At 40.0% G+C, this 24,327-nt stretch overlaps 1 protein-coding gene across 2 annotated transcripts in view; it reads right to left on the bottom strand.

The window, feature by feature from the left end:
- Positions 1-21,036, bottom strand: part of wdr18 (WD repeat domain 18) — a 77,905-nt gene extending 56,869 nt beyond the window's left edge. The window contains exons 1-3 of one of the 2 annotated variants that reach the window (XM_047810239.1): positions 20,787-21,036; positions 13,743-13,853; positions 10,567-10,700 (exon numbers count right to left, since the gene is read on the bottom strand). In XM_047810239.1, coding sequence (XP_047666195.1) covers positions 10,567-10,700; positions 13,743-13,853; positions 20,787-20,996 — 455 coding nt within the window. In that variant the 5' untranslated portion in view covers positions 20,997-21,036. The remainder of the gene's footprint in view (positions 1-10,566; positions 10,701-13,742; positions 13,854-20,786) is intronic. The other variant, XM_027169952.2, reaches the window with a different exon arrangement.
- Between the last annotated feature and the right edge of the window lie 3,291 nt (positions 21,037-24,327).

Genomic DNA, 24,327 nt, shown 5'->3' with positions numbered 1-24,327 from the left:
CTAAAGTTGAATTATTTGGACACCATAACAGAGGGCATGTTTGGCATAAACCAAATACAGCATTTCAGCAAAACAACCTCACACCAACGTGGCAGTGGAAGTGTTATGGTTTGGGGATTCTTATCATCATAAAATCCACTATGAACTCTACATTGTTTCAGAGAAGGTGCTTGAGGAACACGAGTCCATCTGTCAAAAAAAAATAAATTTTAAGCTAAAGTGGAACTGGACCTTGAAACATGACAATGACCTAAAATGGTACCAGTAAATCCACCAAGATCTGGCTGAAAAATGAAGAAAAAAAAAATGAAGAAATCTGGAATGGACAAGTCAAAGCAAAGATTAAGATCCTATTGAGATCCCGTGTGGTGATTAGAAACGTACTGTGTGTGCAGGAAACCCCTTAAACATCACACAGCTAAAAGAATTCTGCAGTGAAGAGTGAAGGAAACTTTCTTCCAGTTGATGTCACTACAAGAAAGAGGTAGATAGCTACAAGAAACAACTCACTAAGGTTATTTCAGCCAAAGGGGGAAACACTAGCACTTTTTCCTCAGATCAAATACTTTTATGTTTGTTGATTTCTTTTGTTGTTTACATGCAATTACATCACTTTTGTCTACAGGCACAAATTAAAACACAATCAGAAATTGACATATTGACATTTCTTAACAAAGGACTCTATATTTAACGGGACGGGGTGTCCTAATTTTTTCACATGACTGTAGATATTTACATCAAGAGATTTCTGCAGTCGTGTATAAAATATTTAAAATGTTATTTATTTCTCAAGAGGAATACAGAGTTTAGAGTGTGTGTGTGTGTGTGTGTGCGCGCGTGCGAGCATGTGTGTGTGTGTGTACAAGGTGCTCATCTGTAATAGAGATCCAAGTTAACACATCACATTTAACTAAAGCTTTCATCTATCTCCTTTCAGTCCGAGCACAAGCTCCGGTGACAGCAGAAAGCGCAACAGAGGAAAGGGTGGGGTGGGGGGGGTTATAGAAAAAAGAAATGCCAAAGAAAGACAAACAAAAATCAAGAGAGCAAAAGAACATAGTTGAGAGGCAGGGAAAGCGCAAGAGAGAAACCGAGGAAAACAGACGAACAGACAGCGGGACAGATGAAACAAGAAAGATTTCTGAGCCCAGTTCTGTCAACCCTGCTGCAACCGCAAAAACCTCTGGCAAAGCCAAACCTGTCTGCTGAAACAGCTGTCACAAACATCAACCTGGGGCCTGGCACGGGAACACGAGCAGCACAGCAAACTGTTAATCCCCAGAATTCCACAGACACTCATTATCTCCAGGTTGACAGCATGTTGGGGGGCATTTTCCCTCCTGATTTAAGAGCTGTTACATATGGATGGTGTTTTGGCAAATACCAAGGCAAAATCTTGTGTATTATCAGCTTGTGCAATCCCATAATTCTGCTCAACAGCCAAGTACCAAATGGTTCTGCCCACCGAGGAATACATTTACGAATCAATTTCTTTTATAGAAATCATTTTGAAAGCACTTTAAAAGTAAAACCTTAAAAATTTTGCATTGTGGGCTGCTGGAGCTGTGAATAGACAGATTTAAAAAAAAGAAGAAAAAAAACTTTTACATCGAACAGAGTGTCTATTTGTTTAACAAACGAAAATGTGTTGTAGTGAAAATGCACAGAGTTCTATCCAGATTTAAGTGCAATACAATAGTGGAGATTTATTAGGGAGTAGCGGCGCTGTGTACGTGGCGGCCGAGGATGCTGTTTTCATGCTAACTCGATCGAGGCATTGTTAAGGAACGTGTTAAAGTGACGACAAAATTTCTCTTGAAAGATATACAAACAAAATACAAACAAAATATTAATGCAAACAATCCTTTCAATGCTAAATAAAAATAACATTTATTGATTTGTTCTTTGTCTTGTGAATATTTGTTTATTAATGACTGCATTCATTGGATACACTGTTTGTAGAAAATGCACACATACATGAACTGATTTGATTCAAGACTGTCATCATTACATCATGCATAAAATTTTGGTGTACACTTTTGCCATTTAATAATACCGTAACTTTTGGCTTACTATGTAGTCATATAATATATAATATAAAACTCTTCTTGTTTTAAATTCTCACTGAGGGCTAAAACCCCCTTAAAGATGAAATCCTAGAAATCCCCTGATCTTATGCCCACCGAAAATCACTGAAATTTTACTTTTTACTTTTACTTCAAATACTTACGTACATTAAATATCAGAAAATGACTTTTGATACTTAAGTACAGTAAATATCAGATACTTTAAGACTTTTACTTGAGTAATATTCTAAAAGGTGACTTTCACTTCTACCAAAGTCTTTTTCTAGTACAATACTTGTACTTTTACTCAAGTATTGCTTTCTAGTACTTTATACAACACTGATGAGCTGGTTCACGTAACCACTTTATATAACACTCTTAACACACACACACGTTACCAGTGACGTTTGTGTCACGTTTTCGCATAATTGTGACGAATGTGGATGTAGATGAAGTCGCATCAAATATGCCTTGGTTGTTCACACTGCGGCCACATTGGAAAAAAATCCGATTTGGGTCTGATTCAGGACCACATATGGAATCATTGATTTGAAAAAATCAGATCTGGGCCAGATTTGAGTGTTCACACTACTCCTGAAGAACTCTGACCACTTGACCCCATAAAAATCAGATTTGGGCCACTTTTACCTGCAGTTTGAATGGGGCCTTAGGTTTGGACTAAATTCCAATTTAGCATCATTTTTAACCCCTTCACGTTCTCTTAGCGATGAGGTTGCAGGTAAGATTTCTTTATGACTCTTCCATGCAGATAACCAGCACAACGTTAGCTAAATCTTCCAGATCTTGCCTTGACTTCCAGATTTTCTTCTTAACTGCCATTTCTAAAGGACATTTCAGACAGTAAAATAAATAGATAGATAGATAGATAGATAGATAGATAGATAGATAGATAGATAGATAGATAGATAGATAGATAGATAGATAGATAGATAGATAGATAGATAGATAGATAGATAGATAGATAGATAGATAACAAATATATTTTCATAGCCTTCCTCTGCTTTAAAGGGCACCAATTTTCAGATCATATTTATTGAGCATTAGCACAAGGAACGTTAGAAAGTTCAGAAAGCACGAATCCTAATGAGTCAAGTAAAGCCTAATGAGATAATTAAGTTCTGATGCTTTACAAGAAGGGAGTCCAAACCTCTGCATATTTTAGTCTTTTTAAGAAGACATTCACTAAATTGCTGTTTATTACTTACAAAAAAAGCATAATATGGAAATTTATTACAGTAAAAAAAACCTATACTATCATATTTCCCATCCATTTAAATTACTGAGAACTTATAAATATTCAAAGGATGTAGACGATCAGCCGTTGCCACTTAGCCATGAAGCCACTTGCGCCAAGATTGGTAAGAAAGCATGAAATCTGTTATCGCACCAAGGTGTGAATCACAGGAGGGGAAAAAAGAAAAAAACAGCGATCTGGGGTTTGATACGAGTCATTTCGGCTGCGGACTGCACCATGTGTGAATCAATCCTGGTTACCGCCTCGAGAGAGTAAGTGTGAGAATGGCCTTTGTATCTTTGTTCGGAAAACAGAAGTAGGAGCATGACTAAGCTGGAAACGTGATCAGAACTTCAAAGTGTCCAAGAGGATATTGATTCTAATGTCTGTATCAATAATCAAAAGGTCAGTTTTTATCATTGTGACAAACGCTCAGGTTGGCAACGAAGACCTTTATTCGTTAAAGCTGCGAATAAACAAATGCACCATAGCATGAACACAGTGAAACACTCTTACTGACAGAATCCAGTCTCTGATCCATGAGCCTGTCAGGCTCTTTCAGCTCATTTACATCAAACACAATACAAAGTTATGAAGGTGTTGCAACAGTGAACCAATTACAGGAAAGTGAGCAGCAGGTCACTGGTTCTTTATTGTCCAAGAGCCGAGCAGCAATTTCTGACATCAGACCAGACCCCCAGACCCCCAGACTGATTTTCTTAGAGAATTTGCAGATTTTCTTTCAGACCTATTGGTTAATTTTGATAAAACATTAATTGTAGAAGACTTAAACATTCACGTTGACAATACAAACGATGCTTTAAGACTTACATTTATGGACTTACTAAACTCATTTGGGCTTAAACAAAACATCACTAGAGCAACTCATTGTCTTAATCATACGCTAGATTCAATAATATCACATGGAATAGATGTCACTGATATAGATATACCTCAAAGTGATGACATCACAGACCATTACCTCATAATGTACACACTGCCTATAGAGCAGACTAACGGTGTCTCACCACGTTATCGACTCGGTAGAACTATTATTCCGACCACTAAAGACAGATTCACAAATAACCTAACAGCATAGGCGCTATCTTCACTAGCACATTAGACACTGTTGCCCCAACCCGATTAAAGAAAGTTAGAAACAAAACACCTTCACCATGGTATAATAGTCATACCTCACAACCCTCCAGAGAGCAATCCGTAACCTCGAGCGAAAGTGGAGAAAAACTAAATTAGAGGTGCGTATAAGGACAGTATGTCCAGCTATAGACAGACTCTAAAAACTGCTAGGTCTGAGCACCTGAGCAAACTCAACACTAAATGGATTAAAAACTTCTCTTTAGTCAGGCATGTACGTCTTCCGTGCGATCAAGCTTTTGGACCTCCACCGAGACGATGCCGACTCTGAGAATCCTGAGGCACCTAGAGATCTACCAGCTCCAGTTGGACTCTGCGATACTATAGAGGAGATGTGGACTTCATGTGATCTTTTGCATCAATACAACAATTGTCCGATTTTATATTTATAAAATCACACTCTCCAGTGTCACCCAGATGAGGATGAAGTTGCCCATTGAGTTTGGTTCCTCTCTAGGTTTCTTCCTTACCATCTAAGGTTTTCCTCATCACAGTCACCTGAGTCACTTCAGACTTGCTCATTGGGGATAAATACATACACATTTAAATCTATCTAATATTAATCTTGAATTTTGTATTCTATTAATCTTTATATTATTCATTATATTAACCTTTTGTTCTATGTTTATTTTCTGTAAAGCTGCTTTGAGACAATGTCAATTGTAAAAAGCACTAAACAAATAAACTTGAATTGAATTGAACTGTTGGACACCGATGACGACGACGGTCCGTTGAATATACTGTTCAATGGGCAAACATATAAAATCCAATCCCTCATACGAATAAGGCCACGTTCACACTGCAAGGCTTAATGCTCAATTCGGATATTTTGCTCAGATCTGATTTTTGTTTGGCTGTTCACATTACCTTTTAAAATGTGGCCTATATCAGATACCAGTGTGAACTGGTTGCCGTTTCGAAATGACCCACATGCGCAATGAAGAAGTCTCAGGTCATAGTCATAGACAATTTCATAGTCAATTACATAACGTGAAAATTATATAAAAACGTATTTATTCCAGTGGGTTTATAAGAAGTTCTATATAAAACCATATGATGTTAAACATTTTTTACATTTGTTTTTATTTATTATTTTTAATATTATTATAACGTGTATAACATTTTTAAACACTTCACAAGTTAGGATGTTTACATTTTAAAGTGCTTAAATGTAAATTTACTTGTTAAATTCATTTTGTTACTTTACTACTATTGATCGGTCATATGACCATACGCAATCCACACATCCTGGACATGTGGTCTTGTGCAACGCCCACATGTAAAACACAGACACTCCTACCTCCGTAATAAACATAGAGATGTTAGTCCCGTCCGAATCCATACATGAAATGACAGACGTCGGCTGAAAAAATTTCTAACTCAAACGTCGTTTGGAAAACTAGTCCCGTCCGAATAGGGCTAAAGAATGAAATAATTTGTTACATTTTTTATGAACAGACGTTAGAATGTTTTAAATGTCCCTCATAGTGCCATGGTGATGTATAATGTTTGTTTTGTTTGATGATTTCTATAATCAGATTATTTACGTAGCTTTATATTGGAAGTATATTAGCTAAAGCGGCCAGTCAGTAAGTTCTCTCCATGTTCCTTTGTTATTGTAATACACTTAATGGAGCTACTGATGGAAATATTCTGCTTTGGTTTGTCATATTTTTATGGCTGTGAGTTAAGCATTTTGTTTAGTTGCTGATGTTTGCCGTAATTGGCAAGGAATTGGCTTTTTTTTTTTTCCATTTAAATATTTAAAGGTCCCTTCATAATGATACTAAATTTGTTTTGAGACAGTTTTTGGAAATTATGAAAAATATTCGTACCTTAATCCTCCCTTTTTTCCACAAATTGAAAAAATTGACTTGACGTTAATTAAAACTACAAGTAAAAACACAAGTTTAGAATTTGAGTGTTTGGAAATTTTTTAACCAAAAAAAAATTCACATTGTCTGATCTTCATCAAAAAGACTAATGGTGTGGTTTGATGAATGTCCTCCTTTCATTCACGAGAGCTAAGATCTCAGCAGGTATTCTGTATTCTACTGCAATAAACTCTCATCTAATATTTACTCTGCTACATTACAGGATATTTGGATAATAGGATTGAAACTAATCACCATCTCAAGTTACTAGTGAGTTCCTTAATGTAAATTGTGAATTTAGTGAAAATCGGTTTCAGGTGAAATTTTAGCTGTGTTTTTTTGGCTAAAAAAAAAATTATATTTTCTGATCTTCAGTAAAATTGCGCTATGCATTGGGGGGGGTCAAGACTAACATTGTGGTTTTATTAATATCCTCCTATCATAGTCGAGACCTGAGATCTTCATGCATTCTGACTATTTTTTATAGAAGAACTGAAGTTTATACAAATCCACATTTCAGAATTCTCATTTTTACAATTTATATTTAAAATGTATAACGCACTTCCGTATATATATATTATATATATATATATATCCCCATTTCTTGTGATTTTCAACTTTGCTATGTTATTATGTACTGTTTTTATCACTCTACTTACTTCACTGCTATAACCATTTAAAACATCTCCTTACTATTTAGCAACAGGCTAATTTTTTCAGGTTCTTTAAAAAAAAAAAAAAAAAAAAAGGGTAGATCAAATCTACATTCTTTTGCCATGGTGTGAATTTGATCGTCCAGATACGGCCAGTATATGCAACGTTTTGCTGGAATTTCCCATCAGCATTTGCAGATGTAGCTCCAAGCAGCTTCACGGTGTGAGAGGGTAATAATTCAGTAGCAGCGGTCTTTGTGCTTTAAATTCTCCTCATGCTCCTCATTGCCTAATTCTTCATGCTACATTGCACTCAACATTGTCACTTAACGGGAAAGGACACGGACATCAGGAAAGCCAAGAGGATGCGTTCGGAATTCTCTGAGAATCAAGTGAGCTTGTGGCTGAGATCAGAAAACATAATGATGAAACTTAAAAAAGTGTCTTTAAACTCATACAATAATAAAATTGTGTTAAAAAAAACTATGCACTTTTCATGCTCAGTACTGAGTGCTTGACTTGACACATTGTTGAAGTAATAATTTACAGCAGGGTTAAATAGAGGGCACTGCTGAAGGTTCAAAATACACCGTTTGAAATTTTAACACGCGTCTTCTCGAGACATTTGAGGGACTTCACTTCTAGCCACTGGATTCAGAGACTATTGAGTGGTTAGTTATGGAAATAACTAAAAATACAACCGACCCCAAAAACACACCAAAACGAGTGTCTTGATGAATGATTTCTTTCCCGAATGGAAGAGTGAAGCATTTTCTGTCTGCGTACATGACGCCAGTGCCTGACCTCTGTCCCGAAAAGACGGCATATCGGATCGTCACTGGCTGAAAAACAACGACACGAGTGTTTTTTCAGCCTTGGCTGGAAGTGAACGCCTCTGAATACCACTTGGTTTTCCTTCCACAGCTTTTCGCTATGTTGGAAACTCCTGCTTGACTTGTTTCCAAGCTTCCATTAGAGCTGAGCACTATGATTTCTAGTATGAGTCATCTCCTGAACCGCTGGCATTCATCAGAATAAGTGCAGATCCTCGCTGGTCCAGGAAGACATGCTACTAAGCTCCACGTTGCTGCTCGCTTGAGTAACGATTGAGTGTTTATTACAAAACAAAATGATACCATTGGTAGAAAGGAACAATGACCAAGACTTGCATTGAGGTAGGGCAGATAACCAACATAGTGGGATTTCATTATATATAATCACATCCTGTTAAACCATTACATTTTATTTGATATAAAGGAATTAAAGCATGGGACTGGTCAGAATATTGGAGGCGAGATAGCTAGTGGTAGCCTAGTGGTTAAGGTGTTTACATGAGCAGAAGGTCATGAATTTGATTCTCAAGTCCACCAATCTGCCACTGTTAAATCCCTGAACAAAGTGGCTCAGGTGGATAAACTGAGACGAATTGGAAGTCGCTCTGGATAAGAGCATCTAGATATGTAAATATAATACATTTCTCCAACCCTGAGGTGCTATTCCTCTCACAGCTCGCTACGTCACTCGTCTGAGTCAAAAACACACGGTTGCTCTCATTGAGCCTTTGATGCAGAGAACTAATGCGTCCAGTCTGAACACTGTGAACTATACAGGAAGCTTCTTGTAGCCAACAAATGTCCGAAGCCAAACTCTTCTCATTTCTGGTTTGCCAATTGTGGACTCAAATGGGAGACATTGGGTTATAATATATAATCAGGATGTGCTCTCTGGCTAGGACAGACGGCATACTCTTCCTTCCCTGTCAATCAGAGCAACACTAACCAATCGCAGGCGTCTGTGAATTGAGACAGAGGGAAGACAGCACATTTCTCTGAGGCTTTAATTCAGATGCATCTGACTTGATGTCACGTGTCTCAGAACACGAGTGTCTTCGCCTGATTGGTAGATAATGGCTGGGAATTAGCAAATGACCAAAGTGGGAAAGAAAATGGAGTAAAAATTGTTTTTAAAAAGTAGTATTAAATATATATTTTTTCTTTTTTTATAAACCAAAAACAAAAAAAAATTAAATGACCATATCAGAACAGTTCATTTGAATGCAAACCTCCTGCTCCTACCACCAACCTCACTCACTCACTCATTTTCTACCGCTTATCAGAACTTCTCGGGTCACGGGGGGCCTGTGCCTATCTCAGACACACACACTCATTCACTCACACACTACGGACAATTTTCCAGAGATGCCAATCAACCTACCATGCATGTCTTTGGACTGGGGGAGGAAACCGGAGTACCCGGAGGAAACCCCCAAGGCATGGGGAGAACATGCAAACTCCGCACACACAAGGCGGAGGCAGGAAAAGCCTATGTGAACTGGAACGTGAGGTGTTTGTCATATGGCCCTTTTCTACTGCTCAACTTGTTTGAATCAATCTTCAATCTTCATGAAACGTCGAGATCATCGAGGAGCACATGAATATAAATGCAAAAAACACTACAGTTCTCCGTGACCGTATAAGCGTACATGTATATATCTGTTTGAGTTATATGCAGGCGTGTTTCCTTTCTCCGTGTAACACATCACATTGTATCTTACAGTTACTTATATTATTCTTTAATAGAATTCCGTATGTATTATTAGATATCATGATTACAACTTCTGTAGCTTTTCTTCACTATTGTGTCTAGTTGCAACTCCTAGTATCTTCCTTCAAACATCTTACATTTGCATCTACTCGTTTCTTCGTTCCTGAAGCGGCCGATATCCCGTCGGCTCCTCAGATGACCCGACTGGATTGCATAACGCCTTGTTTATACGCTGCTTTGGATAAAAGCTAAATAAACAGAGATGTAAATCTCACCCTGTTCTGTCCTACATTCATTTCCCACCAACAGACGAGGAATTCTAATATTCTGGGAATTTTTTTCAGAAAGTCTGTTTTTCATTTCTCTCGGCGCTCGTGGTTAAGGTGTAAAAGACATACATTGCCATCTATGGACATGATGGGAGAGTTGCACATGCTAGGCCTGAGTCAAAAACAAGATGAACGCTTTCCTGGAATGTTCGAGTTGTAATACGAGCAAATAGTTGCGTGTGTGAGCAGAGGAAGTGTTCAGCGGAAATATCTACAGTGGTTACAGTGTGTCCTAGATCTTGAAGAAATGCCTCAGATACAGAGCGTGCTACATACAGATTAAACTACACAGTGTTGTTGTATTGCTTATTAAACTGTTTCTCGTACGCTGCTTCTGATGCTAAGCTTGTGATTGGAAAACCTTTTACACATTTATGGCTAATAAACAAACCTTATTCTCTGCGCATCCATTAAAACATATTGGACCCAAACAAGCTTTTAGTCTAAACCTAGAAAAACTTGTTTTAGTCTAAATTGCTAAAAAAAAAAATGAATCAGAAATAATTGTAAAAGAAAAAAAAAAGGAAAGAACCTGCATGATTTTATTTTGGATTTAAATCTTAGCTTGAAAATAGCACAAAACATATTTAGCTGAGTGAACTCCTCCAAAGGAAACAGGGTTTGCCTTGCACTACAACTGAATGTTGGCATAGAGGGGGGGAGAGAGAAAATGAATAAATCATCAAGTACCTGGCAAGGTTCCATACAAGTGCTAGATTGTCCTTTCCTCCTGACACAAAATGGCTGCAGTCATCAGTGAACCGCAGGCAGCTCAAGTCCTGGTAGTGTCTATTCAATACGACCAGCAGGTTTCCTGTTGAGACCTACAATAAACAAAGTGGCATCTGAAAGGGGCTTAAATCTGTTCAGACAGATGGAAACATAGCATTTCTTCAACGACAAGTGACGTCAGTATAACAAAACTAATGCTGCTTAGATATCAAGGTCGAAAGGTTGCATTAATACACCAGACACTTTTATAATGCACCGGGGCCTGTTTTCATAAAGGCACTAAGAATGATCTCAGAGAGCTCCTAATTTAGCTTAACAATTTCTAGCTAGGCATCTTAACTTAAGAGTGATTCAGGATCAATCTCAGAGCAACAATGAGCAAGAAAATATAACAACTTTTATCTTAGAGAGGAGGCGGGGCTTAACTCTGTTACTAGGTACGACATTCTTCTGAAGACTGTGATTGGTTGTCTAAATAAATAAATAAATAAATAAATAAATAAATAAATAAATAAATAAAAACACACGCTTTTACAATCTGGTCTTGAAAAAAGCCTTGACTTTTTCTCTAGGTTAAGATATTTGAGACTATATCGTGTAGGGATTTTGTCTGTGACCGATCATATTAGCGATGCGCTAACATCTGTATGTTATAAATGCAATAAATGTAAACATCTCCGACACAAGAAGAAATATAGCGCCAAATTCTATCATTTCTGCCACTGTGGCATTTCGGCTCTGCTTCAGAGATGTTAGTGTATCTGTAAATGACGCGTACATTTACATGTACACAAATATGTGTCAGTGATGTTTTCTCTAATGTAATTGGTCACAAGAAATAATCCCTACACGATGTAATCTGTATTGTTTTATTAACCCACTATCATTATTAAATATTGTATCCAATACATTTCTTCTCCCTCTTCACCTTTGGGCCAGTTAAACCTATTAAAAGTCCTCCTCGCTGCTCCTGACACATTTTGACCTTAAGAGCTTTTTTAAGAGTTAAAATGCTTTATGAATGACTTTTATCTTTACTATGATCTTCTCTTTTAAAGAATTTTCTCAGAATGATGTCACTAGGAGAAACTCTTCACATAAATACAGGCCCAGATCTGTTTACATGTTTTTGTTCTTTTCGCTCGCGTTCAGTTGTAACTTTGCTTTTCGACTCTTCCATGAGACAGTATTTCTACTGACATGTTAGTACGTGCTGATGCCGGATCCTTAACAAGCCTGGATTATGAAAAGAAAATGTCAGTGTTATGTAGTGTAGTGTAATGTTTATGTGATAAATACATTTCAGCTTGTTCTTCTGGTATTTCATATTCTTGGCTCACACAGAGTGAAACCCAAGACATAAGAGAATACAGAGGCTGTGTTCTACAGAACAGCCACAGAACACAATTGGGGGTGGGGGGGTATTTAAGAGACTATATTTGGGGCTTTTTACACCTGGTCACTTCATGCGTTTTCTGTGATCAGATAGCTGTCCGATCGTAAAAAGACCAGGTCTAAATGCCCTCCGAAACTTTTACGAGACGGATATAAATCCGATGGTTCAACCCCTTCAGGAGGTGGTCTGGGACGCATTACAGATGAAACTGGACAGGTGTTCAAGCCACATACGTCAGCACTATACTCCTCCCAAACGGACGGATGGTGATCTTTCACCCAGGTGTCTCGCTGGGTCTTAAAATGCACTGCTGTCGCCGGTGAAAACGCCCGTCGTAACAAGTTTTTTCGTCTTCTTTTTGATTGCATGCTGAAAACCGCAAACACCAAAACGTGTTCCATTTCAATTACCCCGGAAATGAGGTAAAATATATTTGCATATTGGGCGGGAGTAGAAAGATCGGATCGATATCTGATTCGCCGAGACGCGTTTATGTGGCCTGATGTAAATGGAACAGTTTTAAAAAATCAGATAGCTATCAGATCAGAGAAAACACATGAAGTGACCAGATGTAAAAAGAGAGATCAGTCTATCCAGAATTCACGCCATTGGGGATTTTTGCACCCAAAAATGTTGGTGGGTTTTTGCAATTGACTTTATGTACTTAAATTAGTGAAACTACAAGCACGGGATTCATCCTTTAAGCTCCAATGAGCGAAGACACATATGTAATGAATGTAAGAGCGGTACTCATTTTCGAGGCACGTGAATCGAATGCGTGTTGTATCGATATCACACAAGACAAATCTTTGGATAATGTCCAGCTCCTCCGGATATCACGGGGTTTGTTCGATTTTGCGTTCGTTCCCGTGATCGCAAAATTGCCTGATCAAAAGGTTAACAGAAAACGGTTCAAGTTGTTTTTGTTTTTTTTAAATCTGATTTATTTGTTTATACGGAATGCGATTTAAAGTTTTTCTTACTTGTCTGAACGATCGAACGTGATCAAATCGTGTAGTGACTAGCGGGAACTATTTAAGTTACGGAATCTCGCGAAGACGTTAAAATAATGACTTCGGTATGAAAATTAACCCAACGGTTCTACAGCACGGCGAGAAACAGCACCATCTGGGATGAGAGTGCAGACTTTTATACACTTTTCCTCAAGGCTTTGAAAATGCATGATCAAATCGTGTTCTGCAAACGCAAACGGATTATATAATTATAAGTACGTTGTATGTAACTCCACTCAATCACGTGGAACAAATACACACAATGATAGTCAGAACTGAGTCTGTTTAAAAAAAATATGTCCAAAAAAAACTGTCCAAAAATGATGGCATAAAAAAATACCAAGTATTTTAACCAGTTCAGTTCTAAGGGGAGCACAGGAGGTCGTAATAATAGCAGTGTGGAGTCTGAAACTGCTTGATGGCTGTGGCGATTTTTACGTAAATATCTAGTAATGTGCAAATAACAGGGAAAAAAAAAAAGGTCATAACCAGCCCCCGGAAATGAAACAACCCCTTGTTTATCGAGTACATCAGTTATGACAACTCCCTTCATTAAATATAATTCCTATATGTAATACAATAAATATAGAATATTAACCAGTATGCAGTGGCAGATGATGCATGCAATCGAGCTGGAGTTGCTCTTTAGTGTAAGAACATCAGAAGTAATAGAAAAAGAAAAAAAAAGAAAAGGAAAAAAATAAAAGATTGTTTTGATTTCTCACCTCCCACAGATATATGGCCTCGGCGATGCCCGCTAGCACATACAGCCCATCAGGGGAGGCTGTTAGGCAGGTTACAACCCCAGGACACACAATTTTCTGTTGCAGTTGGTCCTAAGAGCAAGACGTAAAAGCGAACACGGGAGTTATGTGACAGAAAATATGGTAAAAAAAAAGACACATGATGTACAGTAACAAGTCACACAAAGACATTTTCACGTCTGAAATAAAACACACTTTAATCATATAGTACTCTGTTTTTTAAACCATGTAATCGATGTGTTGTTCAAACTCGTCTATAGTCACTGAAGCGTGACTAATTATTTATGTTCGGTTAGCTTTAACGCATGCATACACAGTGCCATATGAGCTGGGTTATACCCAGAGCACTCGGATTCTGTTCTCGCTTAGGGAGCGTGCGGACTGGATCGATGCACGTCATCACAAAATCATCCGAAAAATGTCTCTGGCTGCGACTGATCTTATTCCAGACTTTTCAGCTCAGCAATCTTCAGTTAGCAGTGTTGAGATTTTCTATCAACGTTGCTCTCTCTTGTCAAAAGTATGCAACAGGTAAAACGCTTCAAGCTCATTTTTATTCCTATACAAACAGACTGATTTGTTAATATTTTTACATAGAGTTATATACAGGCACTGAATCCCAAATCTTGAAAACAATCAAACAAACGAATAAATACCATTATTTGGTCACATACAGTAGACATTACAGCACAGTGAAAATCTTTCTTAACGTATCCCAGCTTTGGAGGTCAGAGTGCAGGGGCAGTTATGCTAAAGGCCCTCAGCCTACAGTACATGAGCCAGGCTGAATTACTGAGGTCGGAATTTTCCGGAGTACTTAAAGTTGATCAGAAGTTAATGCATTAAATGAAAGGAAGCATGACCCCACTGAGGTGGCTAAAAGAATGGAGGACTCATGGAGCCTGGATTCTCAGTAAGAGAATTTGATTTAACTTCTAGTTATTTATTTATTTGTCTGTTTATTTTTTACATCAGATATCAAAACTAAGATATAAATTTAATTTTGATGACCTTGAGCAGCAGTGCATCTAAACTCAAATACTTAAAACAGCACGATGGAACAGTCCATGGTGTGTCCCACATGAGCAAAGCCCACATGAGCAAATCTGCAGCAGCAGTCAAACAGCATCAGAAAAGGAACACAAATATATATATTGTATCAGTTGCTACGATTGTGTTTTCTGTGCACGTCTGATGATGTCGCGATGAGCACCAATGCACCGGAACAACGATAGACACACTCCGATTCGGACCACGACAAACGTGTGCGATGTGAAAACCAGCTCTGTGAGTGAGTTGGGAGGAAGTCGTGCATATTTCTTCACTGAATCACCAGTTTCACCTTAACTGATTATCTGGGTCAGGGTTGTAGTGAATCCAGGAACAGGAGCCCAGAAGAGAGAGAGCTGAGGTCTGGACACACTTTGGATGAGACACCAGTACACTGTAATGCTTAATGTACACATAAATTTAGAATAGTCAAGAAAGCAGGTTTCTGGAAGGAAAAGAGAGAACATGGAGATCTGCAGCTCTTGCATCAGAAATTCTGGGTAGCATCCTCAATCAGCCCAGACCTACTCCAGTGGACCATTTCTAATTTATATGAACATAACTCACGCACGCACGCTCGCTCACACACACACACACGCACGCACACGCACACACACGCACGCTCACGCTCACACACGCACGCTGACACGCACGCTGACACGCACGCTGACACGCACGCTGACACGCACGCTGACACGCACGCTGACACGCACGCACGCTCACACGCACGCACGCTCACACGCACGCACGCTCACACGCACGCACGCTCACACGCACGCACGCTCACACGCACGCACGCTCACACGCACGCACGCTCACACGCACGCACGCTCATGCTCACACACGCACGCTGACACGCACGCTGGCACGCACGCTCACGCACGCACGCTGACACGCACGCACGCTGACACGCACGCACGCTGACACGCACGCACGCTGACACGCACGCACGCTGACACACACGCACGCACGCTCACACGCACGCATGCTCACACGCACGCTCACACGCACGCTGATACACGCACGCACGCTCACACGCGCACGCACTCACGCTCACGCACGCACTCACACGCACGCACACACACAGATGCACGCGCACACACAGATGCACGCACACACGCACGCACACACACACGCGCGCACGCACACACAGACAGACGCACGCTCACACGCATGCTGACACGCACGCACGCTCACGCACTCACACGCACTCTCACACGCACGCACATACACGGATGCACGCTCGCACGCACGCTCGCACGCTCACACACACGGACACATGCTCACGCACACAGCCAGGATACCAGTAGTCCTGGGTTCAGATCCGTCACCAACTCTACATCACGTTTATCATGACATCTTTTCAAGGATGTCTCCCACTGATGTCTCTCTCCACACCACATCCATGTCCTACATTCCATTTCCTACTGTGTAAATGATGGACCACAGCCTGCAACAGATGCCCACAGTTCATGACTGCTTTTCAATAGATTATTATTAATACACACTGAAAAATGAGTGACAGAAGACAAGCAGGAACAAGGTCGAGAGTGTGGTAGTTTCCTAAAATTCATCTCATTTTGAGTGTTTGCTGTCTGAATCAGCCAATCGTGTCGCAGCAGCATGAAGTAAATACAAGACAAGAGCTTCAGTTAACGTTCACAAACAAAACACTTGGGACAAACATCAGAATGGGAGGACGTGGTCATAGATCTCAGAGACTTGGACCATGGCGTTGTTGCTGAATATGTAGATCTGAGCCTCTCGGCTGATGTCGGAAACTGATCTCCTGGGTTTCTCTAGGGTTTAAATGACGTGGTGCAGAAAAACAACCAATTCTCCTGGATAGGTCAAAGAACTTCACACCTGTATGTGTGATGATGTGATAATAGACCAGGTCACAAAACATAAAAAAAAAAAACATGTATAATGTAAAGCATGGCCTTCCTAATAAAGTGTCCAGTGAACGTATAGCACGTTGCTCTGTGTGAATCACACCGCGGTTAAGAGCAAAGGTTTGTCTGGGTAGTTTGTTAGCTTCCTGCTAATGGATGCAAGTTGCCATCGTACAGACTCTAATGAAAGGGTTTTTTGGACACCGGGCTCATTTCCTGGTCCTCCAAACCAGATACATGCCCCCAGGGAACAAAAAGCAAGACTGGGAGAGGCCTCCGTGTAGGCAGGACAAAATCCTGACGTACTGACACGTCAACGAACATTCGGAGTGAAGGTTTTTCCTTAGAAACAAACTCCGAGGCTCATGCTGTGATATATTATAGGCGTTAGTCAAATGCAGTGAATATATAAATATATTGTTTATGAAGCATAAAAAAAATGCTTCATGCAAATTCCTGAAAAAGCAAGCAGATGAGAAATTAAGAATGAATATTTCGCTACATAAATATAAGTTAAAAGACGCCAGAATTAAGCCATGATTTGAAATTATTTATACCTTTCGGCCATTTTCTCCTCTGCTAAAGAAATTCATAAACCTCTTAAAAGTCCTCCTCACTACTCCTAACACTTTGTAGCTTTAAGAGCTCTTTTAAGGGTTAAGATGCTTTATGAATTACTTTGAGCTTCTCTTTGACTTTAAGGGGAAACTCCCACATTTCTCCACAAATTTTCTTTGGAAATTTCGTCTCAAAACTCTTTACACTAAGAACTTTAGATCTTAATGTTTAAAAAAGTTTTAATTGGACACATCTTCGGCCCACGCCGGCGGTTCTTCCGGGCTCTTAAGATATCCTCCCTAATGGTGGTCTGGTACCACCAGGCAAAAGTCTCGACTTACAGAGATCCTGAATACATCTACAAACACAGGTACAGAATAACATTTGGTTATATTCTCAGTCAGTCAAACACTGATATGTCATCATAGCTTATACATTGCATATGTATAATTAAATATACTTTGATTTCTTAATCATCATCTTCTTCATCCGGCTTTTCCCGTTAGGAGTCGCCACGGCGAATCATCAGTTTCCAGCTAACTCTGTCCTCAGCATCCTTTACTCTCTCGCTGGTTACCTTCATGGTAATTCGACACATCTATATATCTCCTCTTTGGTCGTCCTCCAGACCTCTTACCTGGCAGCTCCATTTCCAACATCCTTCTACCAATAGAACACAGTATTTACACTCGTCGGCACTGCTTTTGTGTGATGTCTTTTGCATTTGTTGTTTGCACTGTCTTTTGTCCTGCACGGGTTGCACAGATACACTTTATGTGTCTAGGACTAACTTACTTAAGTCCTTAGCTCTGTGTTTGTTTTATGTAGCACCCTGGTCCTGGAGAAACCTTGGCTTATTTCACTGTGTAGTGCAACAGCTATATATGGTTATAATGACAATAAAATCTTCTTTTCTTGACGTGACCACTCTCCCTCCTCTGTACACGTCCAAAGCATCTTAATCTAGCCTCTCGGAGCCGACCTTATCTGTCCCTCTGATTCCTTAATCCTGTCCATCCTCGTCACTCCTAAATAGAACCTCAACATCCTCATCTCTGCTACTTCCATCTCTGCCTCATGTCTTTTCCTCACTGCTACAGTCTCTAACCCATACAGCAGAGCTGGTTTCACTATTGTCTTGTACAGCTTTCTTTTTAATTGTTGATAACACTCTTCTGTCACACACACACAACACCCCTGACACTTTTCTCCACCCACTCCAACACACATGTATTCGCCTCTTCACCCCTTTTCCACACTCCCTATCGCACTGGATGGTTCACCCCGAATACTTAAACTCCTGCACCTTCTTGACCTCAGCCCGCTGTAACCTCACTGTTCTTCCTTCCTCCCTCTCGTTCAAACACAAGTATTCTGTCTTAACTTTGATTGGTTAATGACTGAGTAAAATATTCCATGGTTCAGCTGGGGTTAGAATGGGTGTGTGTTGGGTTTCTTTGGGTTCTCTGGTTTCCTTCCACTCTCTACAAAAAAATAAAATAAACAAAAATAAATAAATAAATAAATAAATAAATAAATAAAAAGCCAGTAGTTCAGGGGTGTAGATTAGATCACAATAAAAGAGATGAGGGTCAGGCAACAAAATTCACATTTAATGATAATCTGTGCTTCTTTTCAGGATAAATCACAATAACCACATTAACGACACTCAGAAGAATTCTTGTTGCTGATGTCTGGAGAGCTTCCAGCTGCTTCAGTTACTCTGTCCTTTCATCCACTGAAGAGTTTTTGCAATGCCCGTGATTTGTGCCGTAACATCTCAGGATATTACATTTCTTAATTTAACGGTCTTAAACGGTCTCTTGACATACGAGGCACACGCATTTGTTAAATGAGTTTGCAGATGAAGTCAGAGAAATATAGGATCTTACCATTTAGCTAAGCCTACGTGTTGGCTGGTGCCCCACATGTCATACTTTTAAACAGACAAGCCTTGACGAAATTAAAATCTGCCCTCGTGCTGGACTAGAGGCTCTCCTGTGGTAGTCGCATTGGCCAGGAAAAACTGAAGATAAGATCAACTGCCCCTTAGAGTGAATGAGGGAGTCCATGTAGACTCCAGATACACCGTCACAATGACCTGAATAAAGCACTTACTAAAGAGAGAGGAACGGATGGATGGAAAGAAACCTTTCTTACCAGAAGGAAGGAAGGAAGGGAGGGAAGAAGGAAGGGAGGGAAGATGGATTCATTTCTTACCATTAAGAAGAAATAAGGAAAAATGGAAGGAAGGAAGAAACAAAGGGAGGAAATAAGGAAGTAAATAATCCTCTCTTTCCAGAATGAAGGAAGGATTCTTTTCTTACCATTAAGAAGAAATAAGGAAGGAAGGAAGGAAGGAAGGAAGGAAGGAAGGAAATAATCCTCTTACCAGAAGGAAGGAAGAAACAAAGAAATGAAGGAAAGAATTTTTTCTTAGCAGAAGAAAGGAAGGGACTAAGGAAGCAAAGATGGAAAGAATCCTTTCTTACCAGATAGGAAGAAGGAAGGATGGAGGGGGGGTAAGGAAGGAAGGAAAAATCCTCTCTTACCGGAAGGAAGAAAGAAAGAAAAGAATCCTTTCTTACCAGAAGGAAGGAAGGGCGAGAGGAAGGAAGGGAGGAAGGATTCATTTCTTACCATTAAGAAGAAAGAAGGAAGGAAGGAAAGAATCTTTCCTTACCAAAAGGAAGAAAGCAACAAAGAAAGGATGGAAAGAATCATCTTTTACCAGAAGTAAGGAAGGAAGAAATGGAGGAAGAACCAAGGATTAAAACTGTACAGTGTGAAAGGTCGGACACTAAAGAGCCAGGATTTGTTGCTCATCCTGAAAGTGTGAAAAGTCTCTGTACTGACTGGTGGGTTCAGGTCAATAAACTGCAAAACTATCATCACTCTTGCAGATCGAATCTCACCCCGTGTATGAAACGGTTTCAGCTCTGAGCAGCTTTCAGTGACAGACTGTTACATCCTAAGTGTCTGAAGGAGCGATACACACAGTCTTTTCTCCCTGCTGCTATTAGACTGTACAATCAGAGCTGCTCCCAGTGAACCAGTCACCATAATACACACTGTTATTACTATGTCACTGCAAACAATAAACAATAACAAAGTATTTTAAACATGTGCAATATTACCTGTGTGTAATATGTCTTCAGTGTAACCACTACTCTTTTGTATACACTGTATATTATATTAGGTCTTTATTCATTTTATATATTTGTGCTGCTGTAATAAGAGAAATTTCCCCATTGTGGGACAAATAAAGGTATATCTTATCTTATCTTATCTTATCTCTTAAAGGGACTTGACAGCTAGCTAACGTTAGTTGTGTTTAATCAACGACTGATAAACAAACCTTGTTATTAACGACTAAACGCTATTTACGCTGACATCTTTGCTTACTAACACACCTGTTTCTGTTTTGCACTGAAACACACCCTATAAAGTGCACTTATATGTGGAGAATGGAGGTGTTTGGGATGTAGCCGAGCTCGCTTACTTTCCGTTGTATCTCCCACACGTTGATGAAGTTCTTGCCTAATTGAGCTCCGAGGATGTATTCACCGTTTAGAACCGTTAACGAGCGAGCAGATGAATTCCCACCTCGGTAAGATAAGAGATTTGTTCCGGTGTGAGGATCGAAAATAGCGCAGTTCCACAACTGCCCCGCAGAATCAGCAGTTACCACGACCTCCATGGGCGCCGACATCTTGGATGCACAAAGCGCGATTATTTTGGAACGGGAGGGGGAGGGGCGTTTGTCTGTGAACACATTTCCGATACAGATACGCGAAGCATTCTGGGTAATGAAGTTTTTTTAAATTTAGTGCCTTTGCTTGTGTGCAACACTCACTCACTCACTCACTCATTTTCTACCGCTTATCTGAACTTCTCGGGTCACGGGGAGCTGGTGCCTATCTCAGGCATCAAGGCAGGATACACCCTGGACGGAGTGCCAACCCATCACAGGGCACACACACTCTCATTCACTCACACACTATGGACAATTTTTCCAGAGATGCCAATCAACCTACCATGCATGTCTTTGGACCGGGGGAGGAAACCCCCGAGGCACGGGAAGAACATGAGGAGGCGGGAATCGAACCCCGATCCTGGAGGTGTGAGGCGAACGTCCTAACCACTAAGCCACAATTGCTAAAACACTAAACCCCATTCTCTGAACCCAATGCTCAGTGGCCTAAACCCATTTGTCGAATCAGTCACTTTGTAGGCAAAACCTTAAACAAGTTCAGGTAGTTAAGTCACTGTTTGCAAATCTCATCCACTCTTTTTGCAAAACTCTAAACACGTTCTTACTCACTAAAACACATTTTGCACTGTGTTGCAAAATGGTAAATACATGTGGCAAAAGTTAAACACAGTTTCCAGCTGTCATAGTTTACACACAACAACTCAAAATTGTTCACACTTGTTTCTAATGATGTGATCAAATCAGTTGTCTAGAATATAAGTCACTTCCTATACATACACTTTCGCAGAAGTATGTCTTTCTCTTTTATATATAGAGGGTGTTTGAAATGAATTCCATGGAAAGGCCCCATGAATATATTTTTGTAGATGAAGCAGGGTTCAATCTGGCGAAAAGAAGAAGGAGAGGCTGGGACATAATTGGCCAACGTGCCATTGTGGAAGTCCCTGGCCAGCGTAGGGGTAATGTCACCCTATGTGCAGCCATAAGCAATGGGGGGGTTCTCCACCATCATGCAACCCTGGGGCCATATAACACTGACCATCTTCTTACATTTCTGGGTGGTCTTCGGTATGCTTTGTTTGAACGTGAGCAGCAGGATCATCAGCAGGCAGTGCATCCTGTCTATGTTGTGGTTTGGGACAATGTGGTGTCAGAATACATGAGTGGTTCAACATCAACCAGCGATTCGTGAATGTTTTCCTACCACGATACAGCCCTTTACTCAACACAATAGAAGAGTTTTTCTCTGCGTGGCAATGGAAGGTCAATGACCGTAACCCATATACAAGGGTAAATCTTTTACATGCAATGGAATTGGCCTATGAAGACATAGGTGTGGAGTGTTGTCAAGGCTGGATCCGGCACATGAGAGGGTTCTTCCCCCGTTGCCTAGGAAGGGACAACATTGCATGTGATGTGGACGAAGTCCTCTGGCCGGTCCGGTATCCCATAGAATTGCTAGCACTGTTAGCATGGTGTGTGTGTGTGTGTGTGGTAGGTCAGTGGTTAGGGTGTTCGACTACTGATCGGAAGGTCATTGTTTGAATCCCAGGTCCCCTGAGCAAGGCCCTAAGAGTGTCTGTTAAATGCTGTAAATGTGTATTTGTGTGTGTGTTCTGACATTTCATTAGCCTTAGCTTCATCACTCAAGTTCATAATTGGTCTTAACTAATGATTATTAAACGTCCTTGTTGGTTCTATAGGATTCCTGTCCCAAAAATACATATATTTCTATCTGAATTTGCATTGGTTTTATTTCATTACCACACAGTAACATAGCTATAATCCATTCACATAGATGATGCGTGCGTTTAACACCAAATGTTGCTTGTAGCTCTTACACGTGATTATCCAGCGGTTAAGGCACTGGGATCTTGATCAGAAGTTCGGGGTTCGAGTCCACAAGCTGCTAAGATCAACGTTGGGTCCTTGGGCAAGGTCCTTAACCTCACTTGCTCCAGGGGCACCGTCCCTATGGCTTGACCCTGCGCTCTGACCCCATAACCTGGAATATGCGAAAACCGAGGGGCAGTGGTGGCTCAACTGGTTAAGGCTCTGGGTTGTTGATCGGGATATCGGGGTTCAAGACCCAGCACAGCCAAAAGCTGCCACTTCAAGCTGCCTGAGCAAGGCCCTCAACCCTCTCTGCTCCAGGGGTGCTGTATCATAGCTGCCCCTGCACTCTGACCCCAACCTCCTCAGTTGGGATATGTGAAGAAAATAATTCCGCTGTGCTGTAATGTGGTGATAATAAAGGCTTTCATGCCCTGTCCTATTATTACAACATATAATTTTGCAAACTTATTGCACTGATTTTTGGCGTTCAGATGCGCATATGAACATTCATCGATAACATTCCCATAACGTGTATGTTTTTTGTCTGCTTTACTTTAGTGCTAGGAAGTCACTACCTGCCTGAATCCCAAGGACGGGTAACCTTTCTGCCAAGTCCTTTTAAACACATTGTTTGATGTTAAAAACTCAACCAATTCCAAACTTCATTTCAGTTAAAGTTTAAGCAGACAACAGCAGTAAAGACTGCTTCCACTTTTCAAATTCCATTTTTCCTGCAGTATTTAAGCAGAATCTTTACTGGCTTGCCAGTTTGGAAGGAATATACATGAACTGGGGTTCTTCAAGTCTGTTTAGAGATAGCGTAATTCTGTGATAATTACATTCGTCCACAATTAATCTAGTCTAAATAGGGCTATAGATCACTATTTTCCTTCTTAAATATATCTGAAAATGTTTTTAAGCACAAACCCTTTGTACCGTTAAGTGATTTATTCAGCAGTGTCTTAAATGAATAACTCTACAAATCCACAAATTTCATTAGTTGTCTTATTAATGTCCTTCCTATAGGCTACTACTAAACAATTGACGATTGCATATTCAAGTGGTTGCAAGGACAAAATCGAAGACATGTTAAGTTTTTACTCGTTTATTTCCACAATATTTCCGATACACTCAAACACTCTCGTTTTCTGTGAACACTCACATATGTTTTCCTTTTCCATTCTGCTAAGCTAAACTGTTCCTAAGCCTTATCTTGTGTGGGCTAATCTGAGATCTCACCTCACTTCTAGGAAGTGTCCCATTTTGGCAGTACTTTATTTGTTTTGTTCTATGAATAACTTCCAATCTTTGGTGGAAAGAGAGTGCATGGACAAGATCCGAAGTAAAATAGCATGTATATAGACATTATGACATCAATACAGATATAAATGTGAATTAGATTTGTTGATCCCAAGACAGATATTGCTTAATGACAGGTGTTTTTTTTTTTTTTTTTTTTTTTTTTTTTTTTTTTATCTATCACAGTTGGGGG

Source organism: Tachysurus fulvidraco, chromosome 2, assembly GCF_022655615.1.
Source record: "Tachysurus fulvidraco isolate hzauxx_2018 chromosome 2, HZAU_PFXX_2.0, whole genome shotgun sequence".
In the NCBI taxonomy this organism is placed as follows: Eukaryota; Metazoa; Chordata; class Actinopteri; order Siluriformes; family Bagridae; genus Tachysurus; species Tachysurus fulvidraco.
Note: the sequence above shows the minus strand (reverse complement) of the source record. Positions and strands in the feature narration are given on the sequence as shown.